Source organism: Polyodon spathula, chromosome 3, assembly GCF_017654505.1.
Source record: "Polyodon spathula isolate WHYD16114869_AA chromosome 3, ASM1765450v1, whole genome shotgun sequence".
Lineage (NCBI taxonomy): Eukaryota > Metazoa > Chordata > Actinopteri > Acipenseriformes > Polyodontidae > Polyodon > Polyodon spathula.
Genome location: NC_054536.1, coordinates 81546684 through 81567132, shown reverse-complemented (window position 1 = coordinate 81567132; position 20449 = coordinate 81546684). Strand labels below are relative to the sequence as shown.

Here is a 20449-nt window from a genome sequence, read left to right as displayed (position 1 = left end):
CTTCTTCAACCACCAGACCGGCAGTTCATGCGGCATATTGAAATCGAAACAATATTGTAGACAATTTAGTCATTAAAATCAAAGTAATTGTAAAAGAACGTATTACATACTGTCGAGTGCTGAAACACTAATGAAAGTCATTCTACACATCATGTATTATTATTAATTAGAAGTTGCAACAAAATATACACATTGAATCACAATACAGTGTGATTTACAACACGACAGAGTACGGCGTGGATATACTGGATCACATTGCACGGCTGTATTCTGTCAAAGATGGTACTCGCAGGTGGCCTGTCTTTTTTTTTTTTTAATGTTTTGGACGTGGCAGCCATCAACACTTTTTGTACAAGGAGTCAACACAATCACTCAGAGGGACTTCATTTTGCAGCTAGCCCTGGAGCTAGGGCAGAGACATTTTGATAAGAGACACGAAAGCTGGCTGGCAAATGCCCCTCAACTGGCCCACTAGCACAAGCAATAAAAGACAATGCCATGTTGCTAAATGCAATAAAAACAGAACTTTTGATGTCTGCACCCATTGTGAAAAGGCAGTCTGTGGCAAATGCACTGGTACAGTTTAAAAGTGTGTTTTCTGCATAGATTGTACTAGGATCCTGAAATAGAACTCTGAACAGACAGCGTTTTTGAACTGTTTCACTCAAAGCGCTTTCACATTGCATAAGTTATGTTATATTTTAGTTTTATGCTATTTTTATAACTAGTTCTTTATGTTTTATAATTTTATATTGCATACAGCTTTCTGCACCTCTTTACACAGAAGTTTATTTTACTGCAGTTTTTCAAGTTTATGTATTTGTGCTCGTTTTGGAAAAAATAAGAAAAAAGTTTAATTTTCCATTTAAATATGGTGTTTCTGCTCTGAAAATGTTATGTGTGATGTTCATAAATAAAAATATTATGTTGAATCCAATTGTTTGTTTTTCATTTTCATATCGAAGCCGTTTTAAAATGGAGCCGCACATTCGTGCAGCTCCGGTTGTGTGTAATCCAAAATCTCGGTGGTTCTAGTGTTAATCGGTTTTAGTGCAACTAAGCAGCAATCAAATTCAGTAGTTACATAAATGGTCATTTACAAAAGAAATCCCATTCAGCATGGTTTAATTTTCCCCTTGTTAACTAGTGAAATGTTTGCTCTCGGCAGCCATATACAATTTGAATGACAGATCTTTTATTACAATTCAAGTCATCATTGCTCTAGTGGTAAACTTTTCTATTGTGGTTTAAAATCGCCCCGGTGTCTGCACGCAAGTAGACTCCAAGGTCAGACATTACTGACTCGCAGGAGGAGTCCCAGTTTTATCATAACACCATTAACAAAAAACTGCAGGGTTTTTACAACATCAGCTTATATATATATATATATATATATATATTTTTTTTTTTGTCAAGTCTCTATTTCTGGAGACACTATACTTTCTTCACAAGCACAAAAGTTAATTCATGTTTCAGACTAAGGTTTGTCTAAAGATTTTGGTATAGGAAAGAGCCCATGCTTCTCCAGAAATAGTTGCTCTACAACAGTTTTATATTCCAATATAAACCTGAAACAAAGGGTTTAATCTTTTATGAAGTGGGTCTAAAATTCATGATTTTTTTTATTTAAAAAAAAAAAAAAAAAAAAGTATCAGCAAGGGCTGAAATGTTAACTTTCTCTGGTAGCTTGTTACACTAATGGCTAATATTATGCTTATAAAAAAAAAAAAAAAAAAGGTACATCGGTCCTGCAAGAGTGCCAATCCAAAAGACTGGAAACAAATGTTGAAAAGGAATAACATTTGTTATATTTTCTTAAATTAAACTCTTTCAACACTGCACACATGTACTGAAGTCTAGTAAAGATAACTCTATTCCAAACAGTTTCTTTCATAAAAGTGGTCACATATAGAGGTTTAAACCAAAGATCCTGTGCTGGTCAAAATCAGGGATGACTACTTTTAATTCTCCTGAAAAAGCTTGTCTTTAATTCATTAAATATTTAATTTATCTGTGTTTTGTGCTAATTTTCTTTGCATAGAGTTCAACTTGGCTCTTTTAAAAGATATTCAATTATTTCAACTGTTGTTCAGCTTGAAAAATGTCCAACTTTTTGTAGCAAGAGAAACAGCGGCATATTTTGTTTACGTTTGTTTACGTGCAATTTTGTAGCAATGAGGTGCACTCGTGGAAATCAGAATACATCAGTGTTCCTCAAGACACTCTCGCAATACCAAACCAGTTTTAAAAAGATTAAATAAATAATTTTAATTTAAGCCTCATGATCATGTTATCAGGTTACAAAACAGTACTGTATCAGTTGTGAACTAATCACTACCAGTGCCAAAAAGGTGTTTTTAGCTAAGTTTCTGTTCCTTTAGGCAGAGCATTTACAATGGAAAAAAATCTGTTTCACCACAAGGTTGTTCTCTTAGCTGAAATGTTCTCTTGGAGGTGTTCCTATACATGGAGACTTGTGTAATTCATGTAATTTAAAGAGCAAGTAGCGGGTTTCCGAAAAATATAGCGTTGCACATCTCCACGTGTTGCTACAACTGTTTAAATAATGTAACGGTACCTGTAATTTGTCTTTCCTGACAACGTTTTACACTTATAACTTTACAGTCTGTTTCAAAGCTGTTTTAAAATCTCTCTCACCTCATTAATGAAGTCGCCAATGTCCCCAGGGTGTGGAGCAGCTGATCGTATTGGATATTGTGGCTCGGCATGGATTGGTCTCTCATCAAGACGTCTAATTCCAACAGGCTTGATGGCATCTGGCTCTACCGTATCAGGCTGTTGAAGCTGGCTCAGGTCGTAATCCTGTAAAGCAGATAGGAATCAATGAAAAACCACCTGGTGATTGCAGAATGCATGACAAACACAACATTATGATGACCTGCTTTTCAAATGTGAGGTTCTCTCTTTAAAAAGAATTTGACTGATCAACAAATTAAAAAATCAGTGAGGAACACTGTTCTAATGGTTTGCAATAAATGTACTCCTATTAACAAACCAAATACTTTTTTTTTATATAAATAAAGCCATATTTGTAGTGTGAAGTGTTAAGACACATCATGGCAAACAGTACCCAATCCAGGACCACATGATGATATTTAAACTGCTGACTTGTCTTTACAGCTTCATCATTTTGTTCATTCTTTCACCTTTATTAATATAGGCCAAAGATTGAGAATTGGCACTGTCTTGGATTAGCCTCAATGGGACTGACACAATTAGCTGAAAATGAAAGACTCCTCATACCCCAAAACATTACCATGTCTGTAGCTATTGACAGTGAAAGTTCATTTCTCTATTAAATCTATTTAAAAACTGTGTGTGCTCCAACATAGAAAAAATAAATGGCAGTTGATCTGAATCATATTCATAATATAAACATTATTCTCATTTTAGCTAATACAATTAGAAGAAATCATAATAAGTGTGAATGGACTTCGCTTGCTTCAAAGAATTTCACATTAATAAAGGTTAGGCCTGTGGGCAAAATTTACAAGAATGCTCGGCATTAATTATTACCTGCTTAAAATTAATTGTGACTGGCATCTAAATGTTTTCAACAACTGTGTGTGTATAGTATCCAAGTAACATACCTGGTCCTCTTCTCCACCACCTTCCTCGTCATATTTCAGGATGTTGTCACGAACATCATCCTCAGGATCTATCAGCAGCTGCTTGGCTTGGCGTTCCTTGTCACGACGTTTCATCCAAACCACAAACAGCAGGACAAGAACTTGAACATTAAAAGAAAAAAAAAAAAAAGACAATCAATAAAATGAAACATATGTAGTTTTGTTTTTTTAATTCAGACACATTTTTAGAAAAGGATACAGCTGTACAGGCTTGATCAATGATTTAGTTTTTATCCATATAATCTGCAAGGATTTCTTTTAGGATGATAACTTTGAATCTAGCGGTGTGTGGCATCAACAGCCAGAGCTGTATACTTACTGAGCAAGGTAATGATGCAGAGCAGAATGGCAATGATAGCTCCCGTCCCGAGACCAGCAGCAATGATCCGCTCCACGTCAGCGCAGTCTCCATTGTGGTCACACTGGCACACCTTTATTCGAAGGATGGATGTGTGGGACTTGGGCGGATTGCCAGAGTCTGTGATTATTATAGGGAGCTCATAGACTCCACTTTCAAGATAACCAATCTGGAGACTTAGTTGAGCATAATCGCCTGTAGAAGAAATTAGAATTTTTAAACTAATTACATGGTTATTGCATTGACTTTTACAACCGTTTTCTTTATAAAACAGGTATATACAGTACCAGCCTAAAGTTTGAGTACACCTGCTTGAAACCAGGTTTTTCATGATTATCTACAATGTATAAACTTGTCTATAAACACTTAATATTTCGTTATATGATACATGTACTTATATAAGCTGATAATAATAATCATAAGTGAATTGCAATCAAAAAATCTAATTTTTAAATGAAAATGTAAATCTTGTCAATTTCAATTAAATAGTCACCCAAAGTAAGGGAGCAGAAAATGGCAAAATATACTCCGTTAAGCAAAGAAAAAGACACAATCGCAAGAACTTTGCAAGTGTCTGTAACTGCTGTGGCCAAGACCATCAAACGATTTGAAGAAACTGGCACTCATGAGGACCAAACAAGGTCAGACAGGCCAAGGGTGACCTCAGAATCAGAGAACAAGTTCATTCGAGTCACAAGTCTGTGAAACCGGCGATTAACTGCCTCTGAAATACAATCTCAGCTAAATGCTACTAGAAGTACAGATGTTTCAACATCAACTGTTCAGAGGAGATTGCGTGAAGCTGGCCTAACTGGAAGAATTGCTGCAAAGAATGTTAAGAGTGCAGAATAAGAGGAAGAGACTTGCCTGGGCCAAAAAACACAGAAATTGGGCGTTTGAGGAGTGGAAGTCGGTCGTATGGATCGACAAGTCAAAATTTGAAATATTTGGGCAGTCCTTCATTCTTCAGCAAGATAATGACCCGAAACACACTTCAAAGTTGTGCAAGAACTATCTGGCGAAGAAGGAAAGTGAAGGCAACTCAATCTAATGAACTGGCCTGCCCAGTCTCCAGACCTCAATCCCACCGAACTTGTATGGGACGAACTGGACAAAGAGTCAAAGCAAAGCTACCCACAAGTGCCCTACATCTCTGGGAATTGCTGCAGAAGAGCTGGGAAGACATGTCGTTGATTTCCTGCTGAAACTTGTTAACCAAATTCATTGTGCTTGTGAGGCTGTTATTAAGGCAAAGGGTGGCTATTTTGAGGATTTAGAGACAATTTTAAAATTTTCTTGAACATTGCTTTCATACTCCTTATGTTTTGTTTTGTATTTTGTAACGTGTTTTCATTTTCAAGTATTTACAGAAACGTATACGATGTAAAAAATTGTCAATTATGAAAAAAAACCTAGTTTCTAGCAAGTGTACTCAAACTTTTGACTGGTACTGGTACTGTGTGTGTGTGTATATATATATATATATATATATATATATATATATATATATATATATATATATATATATATACATACACACACACACACACACACACACACACACACACACACACATATATATATATATATATATATATATATATATATATATATATATATATATATATATATATGCATCCTAGTCGTAGCTAGGTTGAGTTTGGTAAAGGCAATGCTGTTTTTAACCACTACTACGTTAAATGTTGAAATCACTGCTAACATACCACTCAAACGGGTAATGGTCCAGTTCTTCTTTACATCAAAGGGCTTATAAGGAAGTTCAAAGGCAAAGGGGCCAGAATTGGGGTCAATGTCCCCGTCAATTGCTGTAATGTTGATGGCATTGGGTTCAGGCTTTTCACAGATTTCTGCCTCTTCAGGAAACACATGTGGAGCATTGTCATTGATATCCATCAGGAGAATCTGCAGCGTCCCAGTTCCACTTGCAGGAGGAACTCCTAAAAGAGGGAAAACATTAAAACATGTTTAAAAACAACATTAAATGATAAATAAATGCAGAGAGAGAGAGAGAGAGAGAGAGAGAGAGAGAGAGAGAAAGCGAGAGAGACGCAGAGTAGATGCCGGATATTATCAACCCTGATAAAGACAACTTAATGTTACTGGATTTCGAATATTGACAACTGTCTGCCGCTTAACCACAAATAAACAAATCCCCTGGGCCGGATGAGATCCTCCCAGTAGTACTCAAAGAAATGAAAGTAGTAATTTACAAACCGCTAACCAAGATCATGCAGCAGTCTCTTGACACAGGGGTGGTACCGACAGACTGGAAAATTGCAAACGTAATACCGATCCACAAAAAGGGAAACAAAACTGAACCAGGTAACTACAGACCAGTAAGCCTGACTTCTATTATATGCAAACTTATGGAAACTATAATAAGATCCAAAATGGAAAATTACCTATATGGTAACAGGGTCCTGGGAGACAGTCAACATGGTTTTAGGAAAGGGAGATCGTGTCTAACTAACTTGCTTTATTATTTTGAGGATGCAACATCGATAATGGATAACTGCAAAGCATATGACATGGTTTATTTAGATTTCCAGAAAGCTTTTGACAGTCCCACATAAAAGATTAATTCTCAAACTGAACGCAGTTGGAATTCAAGGAAACACATGTACATGGATTAGGGAGTGGTTAACATGTAGAAAACAGAAAGTACTGATTAGAGGAGAAACCTCAGAATGGAGTGTGGTAACCAGTGGTGTACCACAGGGATCAGTATTAGGTCCTCTGCTATTCCTAATCTACATTAATGATTTAGATTCTGGTATAGTAAGCAAACTTGTTAAATTTGCAGACGACACAAAAGTAGGAGGAGTGGCAAACACTGTTGCAGCAGCAAAGGTCATTCAAAATGATCTAGACAAGATTCAGAACTGGGCAGACACATGGCAAATGACATTTAATAGAGAAAAGTGTAAGGTACTGCACGCAGGAAATAAAAATGTACATTATAAATATCATATGGGAGATACTGAAATTGGAGAAGGAATCTATGAAAAAGACCTAGGAGTTTTTGTTGACTCAGAAATGTCTTCATCTAGGCAATGTGGGGAAGCTATAAAAAAGGCTAACAAGATGCTCGGATACATTGTGAAAAGTGTTGAATTTAAATCAAGGGAAGTAATGTTAAAACTGTACAATGCACTTGTAAGACCTCATCTTGAATATTGTGTGCAGTTCTGGTCACCTCGCTATAAAAAAGATATTGCTGCTCTAGAAAGAGTGCAAAGAAGAGCGACCAGAATTATTCCGGGCTTAAAAGGCATGTCATATGCAGACAGGCTAAAAGAATTGAATATGTTCAGTCTTGAACAAAGAAGACTACGTGGCGACCTTATTCAAGCATTCAAAATTCTAAAAGGTATTGACAGTGTCGGCCCAAGGGACTTTTTCAGCCTGAAAAAAGAAACAAGGACCAGGGGTCACAAATGGAGATTAGACAAAGGGGCATTCAGAACAGAAAATAGGAGGCACTTTTTTACACAGAGAATTGTGAGGGTCTGGAATCAACTCCCCAATAATGTTGTCGAAGCTGACACCCTGGGATCCTTCAAGAAGCTGCTTGATGAGATTCTGGGATCAATAAGCTACTAACAACCAAATGAGCAAGATGGGCCGAATGGCCTCCTCTTGTTTGTAAACTTTATGTTCTTAACTTTTTTTTTTTTCAATTTCTTTGGCTATAGCACGCACACGTATACATTGTGTGCACCATCGCAGTGTCTATTTATGTATCCATTTTCATAACACAACTGCACATTTATTGAGTCTGATTGTCACCAGGTCCTCAAGGTTTAAAAATGTGTACATCTTTCTAAGTTTTTAAATTGGTTAAGAAGATGCACGCAAAATTAAGAGTGACAAAACTGGACAACTACTTCTTTTAAAATGATATAAGTCCTGTATACCAAGTTTTTCTGCTGTTTGTAAGGATATTGATAGTAGGTTGTTGTAGTACTATGTGTACAATACAGTACTGGGTATACTGTTTTTTTACATATCTGTGTAGTATTAGTAAACAGTTCTTTGTTGTGATATTTGGTGTTTTTCGTGTTTATTTTTTATCACTAAATGAACCAAGATGTGTATTTCAGTGCGCTGTTTCTACAACTATAATATACATTGTTTTTCCATATACCTACAATTCAAAATGTGGCTTTTCGCTTAACAACAACATTCGTTAATAACAACTTTTTGCTGGGAACCGAGAGGTTGCTAATAAGCAGCATCTACTGTGTGTGTGTGTGTATATATATATATATATATATATATATATATATATATATATATATATATATATATATATATATATATATACACATACACACATACATTTAAAACATATGATTAAACTTGTAATTTCAGTTACTCAAAGATGTAACCCTCAAAGATTTTCTGTTTAAATGGGAGCATGTTCCATTATGTACACATCATATATTTTGCAAGAAATAAAAGTCTTCAACCTTCAAAACGAAAAAAATCCTCAACTTGGTGTTTATCTGTTCACATGTACAGTTTCAGATAAGTCACGTGAATTATGATAAGATTAATTCACTTCACAAGAAAGTGATTTAAAAAAACAAACAAAAAACACACACAACAAGAACACCGCATACCACTGTCTGATGCAAGGAAGGTAGCATTGTAAAAATTATTTTTCACATATGGAGATTCCCTGTCCAGAACTGCGATTGTAGATATTCGTCCACTAACAGCATCAATTTTCAACCAATTTGCAGGATCCGATAGTTTTGAATACCTGAAAAGGAAAAAAAAAATGTTTGTTTTGTTTAATAAATACTCAAGAGCAAATCAAATACGAGTACAATACTATAGTTATTTACATTACCATCCTAGACTATACATGGTTAAAAAAAAAGAAATTGTAATTGAACCAGTAACAATTAATCAATAACTTTATTTAAACAGAGATTTTCAACAGTGAACAATTTCGTTTTCCAATTCTCTGTGTAAACAAGATGTCTCTAAAACATAAGAAAGAAACTTTACTGTACCTCAGTGTTTGCTGCATATAACGATCAGGATCCTGGGCAGTGAAGCTTGTTAGCATTGTTTCAGCTGGCAAGCCTTCTTCCTGTTTGATAAGCTTGGGGTTTGGATTAAAATAGGGACTCTCATTCATGTCAATAACTGTAATGGAGACAGTCGCAGTTGACTGAGGAGGGAGATTGATGCCCCTGGCCAGAGGCACTTGATTTTCCGCAACCACAGTTAGTACAAACATCCGACTGGTCTCGTAGTCAATGGGCTGTAGAGAAATACAAATATGTTAACAATGTCATGCTTCACAAAGGGGAACAAATCGTGCAACAGCAGCATACTCAAAATATTATCAAAGAAAATTGATTTCACAAGTTTCATTATTAACTGTTCTCATTGGAAAAAGGCTATGTGGTTATTTACAGTTCATTATAATTATTTTACATCAAAGTGTTTCAGACCAACAAAAAAATCTGAAGCAATTCTCATAAATCTCAAGATGAGCTATATTTTACCTTGACAACAGTAACCAAGCCTTCATTACTGTTTGGGTCAGTTGGAATTGCAAATCTTCCTGTAGAATCACCACCTGTTATTCTATAGACTGCATTCCAGGCAGGCGTGTTGGGCTGGTCCTTATCAGTAACTGTTAAGTTGGCAACAATAACATTGACTCTGTTTTCTGGCACTTCTCCATAGAACTACATAAATGAAACATAAAAAATGTTTACAAACTCAGACAGGTACAAGTACAATCATATGTTTATTAAATTATGCCTTTTAATTAATTAAGATATAACAAAACGTAAGAGGTGGTAGAGTTTATTATTATTTGAAGAATGTAACTGTGGCTGCTTGGGGTTTGACTTGGGTTACTTGGCAGATGATCAATGTAGGTGAGACTGCTGGCACACTCACCAGAGCACAGCCTTGAGTCTGGAGTCAAACACATCATTTACATTGAGCTGCTTCATCACATGTCATTGTGCTAACCTGATAATCATGCTAGCAGCCATTTCTTTTATAAAAAACAATACACATGCTTTAGAAACTGATTACACCGTGTAACAAATTTCTTTTTTTTTTTAGTTCCTGGGTAGTAAGTGTTATTTCCTAATTGCTTATGCCTCAAAAGAATAGAAAATGGCTATTATTCCCCACAAACTTTTGTGACCAGGACAGTGATATTTTGAAATGTATCTATTTTCCAGAACATTCTAGATAGATTCAGTGCTGAGTAAACTTGGAGTAACTTCTAGAACTTTCCAGTAATATAAATAGTAGTATAAATACAGGGGCCTTAAGCCCACCAGTTCAGTTTAGTTCCAGCTGCCTAAGTGGATACATATCTGCATTTTTCCCGAGATGGCATCAAGAGGCTGCAAGCATCCGGCAGACGCATTTTGCTATGTCTGCGGCCAATTTATCAAGACAAGAGCGAAAAAGTACTCCGTGGAAGCATCTGCTAAGATGTGTGAGGCCTACAAGGCATATTTCAGCATGCCTGTCGGGGATCAAGACAATCCCTGGGCACCTCATTTCACCTGCGAGCACTGCAAAAAAACTCTGGAATGTAAGATGGACAACTGTTGCTCGGAATTTTATGTTATAAAATTTGTTAATTTTAAAAATTGTAAAAGTTTTTTTTCAAAATGTTTTACAATTTTCAATGTTATTAAAAAAATATATCATATATGAAAAATGTTGCGAGAATCTCTTACATATTAGTCATGGGTGAAATAAATGTATTTTAGTAGGATGGTACAGAGGGGAAAAGAGAGCCATGAAGTTCGCTATCCCAAGAATTTGGCGGGAACCCACTGACCACTCAAGCAACTGCTACTTCTGCATGGTGGACCCTTCCAAACGTCGGACTGGCAAGAATGCACCTGCTATCACGTATCCGGACCTTCCTTCATCCATCGCCCCGGTGCCACACTGCCATGAGCTCCCCGTACCCACTCCTCCGGAGAGAGAGCAGCCGTCTTTAGAAGAGAGCAGCAAGTCAGAGAGCGAGGAAGACATTGTAGATCCAGATGACAATTTCAGAGGTGGAGCTGAGGAGAGAAACCCATACTACCCCAACCAAGAAGACCTCAACGACTTGATTAGAGATTTTGGTCTCATCAAGTCCAATACCGAGCTTTTGACGTCTAGGCTCAAACAGTGGAACTTGTTGGATGAAAGTGTGCAAGTCGCAGATCAGAGGAAGCGTCACCAACCTTTTTCCAGCTTCTTCACCCGTCAAGATGGGCTCTGCTTCTGCCACAATGTGACCAGTCTGTTCGAGGCAATCGGAATCGCCTGTAACCAGAATGAGTGGCGCCTCTTCATTGACAGCTCATCCAGGAGCTTCAAAGCCGTGCTGCTCCATAATGGTAACAAGTAACCGTCTCTTCCCCTGGCTCACTTGGTGCACCTCAAAGAGGATTACAACAGCACCAAGACCTTGCTGGACGCCTTGAAGTATGATGAGTACGGCTGGGAGGTCATAGGAGACTTCAAAATGGTGGCATTCCTGATGGGTCTCCAAGGCGGTTTTACCAAGTTTCCCTACTATCTTTGCCTTTGGGACAGCAGGGACACCAAGGCGCACTACCACAGGCGGGACTGGCCACAGCGGACCGAGTTCTCTGTGGGGAGGAACAACGTCAAGTGGGAGCCACTGGTGGACCCCCGGAAGGTGCTGATGCCACCACTGCACATCAAATTGGGCCTTATGAAACAATTTGTCAGAGCTCTAGATAAGAAGTCGGCAGCCTTCAAGTACCTTCAAGACTTCTTCCCTAAGCTGTCTGAGGCAAAGGTCAAAGCCGGTGTCTTCGTCGGACCACAGATAAAGAAGATCCTGGAGTGCAATGAATTCCCCAAGAAGCTCACTAGTAAGGAGAAAGCGGCTTGGAACAGCTTTGTCGCAGTGGTTCGGGGCTTCCTGGGCAATCACAAGGCCGAAAACTATGTGGAGCTGGTTGAGACTCTGGTGAAGAACTACGGCACAATGGGCTGTAGGATGTCCCTCAAAGTCCATATCCTTGATGCTCATCTTGATAAATTCAAGGAGAACATGGGAGCGTACTCGGAGGAGCAAGGTGAGCGCTTCCACCAGGATATACTGGACTTTGAACGCCGCTACCAAGGACAGTATAACGAGAACGTGATGGGAGACTACATTTTGGGGCTGATTCGTGAAAGTGATTTACAGTATAATCGTAAATCTCGAAAAACTACTCACTTCTAAATCTTTTGTAGTCATTTTTGTATTACTTTAGTATAAATACATGTTAATTTGAATTCATATGTTGTTTTTTTCTGACTTTATGTGAACGAAAAGACACAAATTTGCCCGTTTTCTCATTGGAAATAGGTAAATTTCAAAATATTACTGTCCTGGTCACAAAAGCAAAGCTTGTGGGGAATAATAGCCATTTTCTATACTTTTGAGGCATAAGCAATTAGGAAATAACACTTACTACCCAGGAACAAAAATTGTGTTACATAGTATTATTTAGTGGCAACATAGTGCTTTAATGGCCAACAGGTCAGAAGTTAAATACAAATTTGGTCAAACAAGTTTTAAATCTTGATTTTAAAATGGTAATCACAGATTCTGCTTTCATGATATCTAACGACACACATTTCTACCTGGGTGAATGGAGACAAAATGTAATCTGGGCAAGAAACTGAGAACTAAAACAGTGAAACATTATAGCTGAAAATTAAGTACACGTGATATGGCAAGATACTCTGGTGTGGGTAAGCATTCCCATCACAGTGCTTTGAAAGAGAAACTTAAGTCTGCAAAAAGTCAGACAAGAGAGCCAACAATGAATTACAAAAATCAAAAGGTGATAACCCACTACTGGGTCACAAAGAATAAATTCTTTCCTCCTCAATTTTCTTTCTCAATGTCATAAGGCTTGGAGCTTCATACTTTCATGCAGGGTTACTGTACATTCTATCAGGAAAATCTATTGTCGTATAAAATAAAAATGCAAAGAAAATAATTATAGGTTTTCACTTACAGTTCGAGCTGTGAACTCAGGAGGGTTGTCGTTGACATCTGTGACTTTGATAACAGCAGTTCCCGTGTTAGAGAGGCCATATGTCGGGTTTCCCTCCATATCCGTCGCCTGAATTATTAACGTATATTGTGGTACTTTCTGTGAAATAAACACAATCCTTTATGTTTAATAAATGAATCACAAAAAAGTTAACAGAGGTCATTGGGGAGATACTTAACCCCCCTTAAGTGCTGCATTTATATGGTCTCACCTCCTGTTGATTATATCTCCTAAATACAAACTCACAAACCCACTGTTGTATGCAGTACTGTTTGTTTGTTTTTTTCATCGTGTTATGTATTTTCATCCCCCCCTTGCACATATACATGAACTTTAATATCGTCCCAGATACTTTTTATCATTAATTCCTATGATGTACAAAATCAACAGTGCAGCTTGTTGGTTTAATATTCTTGAGCCTGGAGGGAGGTCCTGATCTGGCAGCTGACTCCCTCTCTAGTAAAACTGTGCAGGTACTGGTTGCTAGGTAATAGGAAGCAGACAGATTATTTTCAGAGGAAACCTCCCCCCCCAGCCGCTGCACATGAAACAGAACCCTGGGGTGTAATTACTCAAACAGGAGGCAGTCATGCATATTGCCTTTTCTCAAATTAGAGCAACTGACCGTCTCTTTCATATTATAAAGCCAGCAAGGCATAAAACATACTGGGAAACTGATACTTTGAGAGAAAAAAAGAGCAGGCATTTTAACATTTCTATTAATACATCTGTAGCTTGCCTTACTAAATGAATATATAAAAAATGTAATTTTACATTTAAATATTATATATTTATTTATTAGGATAGAATGCCAAGGTCACATGTTGTGTTTGTTTTTTACCTGGGAAATATGTACAACCATTGCCACACTCAAATGTGTTGATTTATGATGACAATGTATACATTTTAATAGGAAGATACCTTCATTATTCAGTTCTGTTTTATACAAAACCAGTAACATATGCTTCTGTTTTGTCCCCAACTACTGGTTTAATTCTGACTCACTAAAGCATACATTTAGAATGCCAGTTGCAATTTTAGTTAATCCTATTTAAGACCTTTTGTTTACAATTGCAATTTAGTTTTACATTGTTCATACCTCTCTGTCAAGTCCTGCTGCTACAGTGATAATGTCTCCAGTCTGATTGTTTATAGTAAACATGTTTGAAGAAGGGCTTTCAGGATTCTGGGACAGGATCTTGTATCTCAGAATACCATTGTGAGAATTGGGGTCGTCCTTGTCAATAGCAGTGACAGTCATAACATAAGTTCCTAGAGATAAATACAAAACAGCAAACTTGTGAGACAATTGTACTTTGATACTGACACTTCCTTCAGCAAAATATTGCTATTGTTCAACTTGATTTGGCAAAGGAATACATGCATTTTGTAATCATCCCCAAAGCGCCAGAGATCACACATTTTATTGATTTAATGTATTCATGTATTTATTACAGTTGATTTACTGCAAGGAAAGATACCCAAACGGTGTATCCATACCAGTGCCAACATTTAAGAACACTGCCTTAACAACCCCAAGTAACAAATTCAACAGCTCATCCAATCTTGTAACATGCCAACAGTAAGATGAAGCATTAGCTTCTCTTACAGGACATGCATTTTTACTTTCATCCAAGTAAACTAGCATTTCCAATAAACATTACTCAAATTGCATGGTACAGTATACAAACATAACAGTACCTAAGTGACTAAGTAAAAAAAAAAAAAAAAAAAAAAAAAAAAAAAATACAGGGATCCTGACTAAAGCAATAGAACATTAACATTACAAACCAGGCTCTCAGTTACCTGGCTTTGACCCTTCGGGAACAGTGCCATTCCAGATTTGATGCAGAAATTCAGGTCTGTTGTCATTCATATCTATCACATTGATAACAATGTCAATGGGATTTTCCACCTGGTTTCCATTCAGATCCACTGCATGTGCCCTCAACTGGAAAAAGCATGAACAATTACAGCAGGAACCTACACATATTTTCTGCGGCTCAAAGCAACAAAACACAGATAAGAGGGAGGTCATCTAAAACACACCAATATTTTAAAACAGCCTTTACTGTGTAAGCCACATGCAAAACTTGAACAGTAAGATTGCAGTCGAAAACAGTGGGTAACAGTGTTGGCAGTTTTTGCTGCGGTTCAATTGGCTTACCTAAAATTGTATTTCTAATATGTTAGATTATATAGAAACAGTTAAACATAACTTACTCAAATTATCATTAAAAAGATTGATTTCTATCTATCCATGAGACCATTTATTGGTTTAATACATAGATATATAGCAGTGGTATCTACAGTGGCACTGGAACAATTGTTAAAGTGGAGGGTGCTGAAAGCCATTAAACAAAACTGTAACCCCTGTATATGATGGAAGCCATGCCTAGACAGGGGTGCTGCCGCCACACCCCCAGCACCCTTAGTTCCAGCACCCTTGCGTATCGACATATCTGGAAGGGCAGTAAAAGGCACACTGTGCTGCCAATCATTATCCTTACATGAAAGTTAGATATTTGCTCCCGATCCAAAGGCTTAGTCACAGACAGTTCTCCTGAAATTGGATTAATGATGAAGATCCCAGTAGGAGGCTGGTCTGCTCCAGGTCCTGTGACACTGTAGCGCAGGGAGCGGTTTTTGTCCCTATCTGACCTGATCTAAAACCAGAGGGAAAAGGAGGTGAAGGAAATGATAGACAAAATAAGAACCAGCAGCTTTACTTGCAAGAATGCACTTTTTTTTTTTTTTTTTTTTTTTTTTTTACAGGTGACACAAAAAAAAAACCTGACAATCTATTAATTACTCCATCACTGTACATTAATAATAACCAAACCAACCAAATAGTGCTGTCAGCTCCCGCTTACACACAGCAGGCAGTGCTGGTTTCATAAAAAGGGTTCTTTCTTCCTATGGCAAGGTTAATTACATTTTTTTACTGTGTTCTTGACAATGTATATTCAGGAAATGGAAACCCATCAAAATCACCCATTGAAGTTACAGTACAAACATAGTTTTTTTTTATTACCTATAAGTGAAATGCACCTTTTACAAATATATTAACATTGCAAGAATGTGGTTAAAATAGAATGAATACATAAATAAATAAAATATTTCATTACCCTGACAAGCTCTAGTGGAAAAGGGCCTCGGGAGTTTTCTGGCACATTGATTGGGGGGATGACCCAATCTCTCTTCATGCGCTTCAGCTGACCACTACGGTCCGGGTGTTGCTGTGGAAACACAATTTCCCGGATCTGCTGGGGGAACTCTGGAGCACTGGATTTCTTGCCATTCTGAAATTCAAATCCACTAAAAATTAGGGTTGGTCGATAACAAAAGTTTCAGTTAAGGATTACAAATGATCACAATAAAATCATGGACTACCTTAAATAATCTTTTAGCTCCTATTATTTATGGCTTTCTCCATATTTAGTAGTGCCAGACAAAAGTATAAATTATTGTTCCAATCTCAAATTCCATTGTGCAACACACAACTATATTAAAAAGGGTATAAGCAGTCTTAAAAGAGAATACAGAAAAAAGAAATACTCAGAACTTTCAGGGAAAAACTGAAAAGTGTACATGACTAGACCATGCTTTTCCCTTTGTAGAACAAAACAGAAGCAAAGCCACAGACACCAAGTCAGTATAACTTTTGGAGATTGTTTATAAAACTGCTGAGCAAGTGACAGCAACAATCTGTGCTGCTTTACTGTCTTTTTGAGAAAGTATTTTGTTTTTATTAAAAGCTCAGTGGAATCCAGCTTTTTGTAAAATGCCCTTTGATTTAAATCCTGTTATGCTGAAAAGGGGGGAAAAAAAACAAACAAAACTACAATACATTACGGTTTTCCTTTAGACTTCTTAATGCAGTTGGTAATGCTAACCATGTTTGAAATCCGATTATAAACGTAATAAATTTAAATTCACAGAAGCAGGTCTTGCAGCTACCAGAAACATGACTCAGAAATATTTATGACCCTATTAAATTCTAGAGAAGTAATGCAGTAATTATTTGAGACCTATGTCAAGAATGATGGATATTCTAGATGGCTTGCTTATGAGAATGGACATTCATCTCAGTAGGTAAAATGTCGAAATTCCTAACTCTTACCAATAACAACCTCTTCTTTTTTTTTACATACTGGTACAAATCACAAAGCAAAAGATCTAATATTGGCACATTTACAATATTTGTTGAGAATCTAATTGATATATCAAAAGGCAAAAACTAATACAATCATTGTTTTAAATGATATACAGGGAGGGGAAAAAAAGGTCACACACTAATAATGTGGTTGTACATTTACATGTTACCCAAGTCATTAATTTACAGGTCTAATCATATACTAAACAAGGCTTCCCAGCAGTGCTTTTCAGTTAGTTCCTCCAGAAGCTTTGTAATAAACGTGCTTGATAGTTGGCTTGTAGAATACTTCCTATTCTGTAGTTATAAACTGTCCACATAAGCTTTTTAAATGGTACAATTTTATAAAACACAAGAGAGGCAGTCTTAAATGGGAGTTGCTGCTTTTGGAGATTGATCAAAATGCTTGCAATGTAATACGTTACAATGTTTATTTTGTATTTGCTCTAATGAGAATTAAAATTTGTCTCCCTATTTAATTTGTGTACTCATGACCCTTCATCAAATTCCAGGTAACACAGTCGCTGAAAAACCAACTAACAACCATTAGTATTAAGTTTAACAGCTACAGACATTTGAGCTTAACCAAATTTCACTGGCTGAAAATCTGTTATTGATTTAGCTAAAATCTCATAGATGATGTTTGTCGTTGTCATTCATATTATTTTTTATATATTATAAAAACTATATATATATAGGAACAGTATAGCAATACATATTACTATATATATCTATATATAATATATATATATATATATATATAATATATATTATAAATTTACTATCATATCTGGGAAACTGAAACCTAGTATAGAGCAAGCAGCACTTTTGCCTCTGGCAAGCAGATACTAATTATATTTCTGCACTTTACCCTTAGTCAAGTTTTGCAGGAATATCTAACACAGGTTTCTTAAATCGCTAGAACAGATCTTTTATAATAATTCAGGAGTAGAAGATTAACTGGAAATTCACTTAAAAGTAAAACACTTTGTTGTGTACCTCTTCTGCATACACACTGCTATGTTGATGTTTAAAGATTACCTGAGACGGCTCCATTTAAAACCACAGTGACATGGAGAAATGCATATATGCTTTTAGAAAAACAGTTAAAAAAAATCGTAATTTATTTCTTAACCGTACCAGACAAACTGTCGTTGCTGCAATATATACATTAACACATACCACTGGTTTATAAGCTTCCTCACCTGTTGCTTTTCACTGTGTGCCAGCGTGGGCATCAGTCTCACCGTTGCCTGCCACTGCTCCTGGGTTTCGGTATCCCGTGCTTTCACAGAAAACGTAGTCTCCTTGGAGGAAATGTGGACATTTCTTGCAGCATAAACCACTCCATCATCCCCTATCCTAAAGTCTGATGGGTCAGTGGTTTCATACCGAAGTCGTCCATTCCTTCCGCAGTCTACAAATCTCACTGAAACACACATGATAAATAGAGAGGACGATCAACAAACGGGAGGATATGGAAATACATTTTTACAATATAAGCAGAACAATGAAAAATGAATACGACATGTCTGTCATATATATATAAAAACACACACCACACACACACACCCTCATCTTGAGGGATGCAGCTTTTAAGCCGCAATTGAGCGAAGATTCATTAACAATTGACACAATGTATACAGGTCATCAACAAACAACCAGCACAGTAAAATATATAAAACATTCATAGGTGTTAGTGGAAGGTTTGAAGATGACCAGGATCAGTTTCAGTTACTAGTTTAGTTCATTTTTCAAATATACTTTTATAAATTTGATACTGAAAGCAGTTAGCTAACTCAAGTCATCTCAATATATGTGTGGTTAGACATTGCTGGTACTGCAATGTCCTTATACAGGATATATAATATATATATATATATATATATATATATATATATATATATATATATATATATATATATTTTTTTATATATATATATATATAAATAAAAAAAAATTACTATCTCCATTTTTTTTTTACTGGATAGAGGGGTAAAGTGATTTCTTTGAGGAATATTTTTTGGCATTGCTGTGTCTTGACCCTTTCGGCACACCGTACTTCATTCCTGGCCCTGGTAACACTGGATTGTGCGTCTGAGTGCAGTTATTGTTTAAATAGAAAGTTAGTCGCTGAACCGCGTAATGGAGCAAAGCACTAAAAATGAATGGGAGGGTTTTTTTTTTTTTAATGTTCTGACGGCTCACTGGACAGAAAGCCACTTACTTGGCTACTGTTTTATGTTCTCTTCACAATGAACAGTTCATATCCTAGAAGGTCTTATTGTAGCTACATATTTATAATTTTTTTTTAAAAAACTAATTTCAGTCAACAATCACATTTAAAAATAAACACCCTATTTATTCAGTTTTCTGATCACTGTATGCTGCTGATCAAGAGAGAGAGCATGTGTGAGAGAGAGAGAGATGCACGTGAACACACACACACACACACCTCTTACAGATCTTATGGAAACCCCCTGTAGGAAAAAAAAGAGGAACTTATATTTAAAATTTGACAAAACTGATTTCCTTTTTCCACTGCATGTGACCCACAGTAATCCATCAGCAACAGGAATATACTTTGGTATACAGCAATATTGGTCACACAAACACGCCATACAAACAACTTTAAAATAACTTTTGCAATAAATTGTGCTTTAAACAAAATCTAATTGGACTGTAGATGATTGGGACATCATGCCTAGAGTAACACTACTGGAAAGAGAAGGTTCCGATTACAGCCATTTAGTCAATGGAATGAACACTTGTTATAAAAATTCCTTTTACATTCTTGTGATCATGTAAACCATGTGAATGTCAACTGTTCCAAGAAAAGTGTTTATTTCTTCAGCTATAAAAACAAATGTATTGCAATTCATTGCACTCTACCCTAACTTACACATCGATGGAAACTGGCCACATCAAATGCATTCAACTATGCATACCTTTTGGAGTCACAAACAGGTTCCATTTACATTCTACCACCAGGCAATTATACTGCAATACCAAGTTAAATACCCTTGACTGAAGACAAAGGCTCTAGAAAAGAATGGTTTAAAGTTATACCAGACATTGCAAAATAAAAAAAATAAAAAAAAAAAAAAACAGCCTGGTATTATTTAATGATTCATCATTTTAAAAAGATGTATAAACTGTGATTAAAATTGTGTAAATCACATAACAGATTATA

The 20449-nt window shown here is 36.5% G+C and overlaps 1 protein-coding gene across 1 annotated transcript in view; it reads right to left on the bottom strand.

Moving 5' to 3' along the window:
- Positions 1-20449, bottom strand: part of LOC121313487 (cadherin-2-like) — a 62126-nt gene that overhangs the window by 2277 nt on the left and 39400 nt on the right. The window contains exons 3-15 of the mRNA XM_041246091.1: positions 18462-18685; positions 16229-16402; positions 15611-15766; positions 14907-15051; positions 14200-14372; positions 13062-13199; positions 9555-9740; positions 9054-9307; positions 8655-8797; positions 5733-5966; positions 3970-4203; positions 3612-3751; positions 2659-2823 (exon numbers count right to left, since the gene is read on the bottom strand). Of these exons, the coding sequence (XP_041102025.1) occupies positions 2659-2823; positions 3612-3751; positions 3970-4203; positions 5733-5966; positions 8655-8797; positions 9054-9307; positions 9555-9740; positions 13062-13199; positions 14200-14372; positions 14907-15051; positions 15611-15766; positions 16229-16402; positions 18462-18685 (2366 nt within the window). The remainder of the gene's footprint in view (positions 1-2658; positions 2824-3611; positions 3752-3969; positions 4204-5732; positions 5967-8654; positions 8798-9053; positions 9308-9554; positions 9741-13061; positions 13200-14199; positions 14373-14906; positions 15052-15610; positions 15767-16228; positions 16403-18461; positions 18686-20449) is intronic.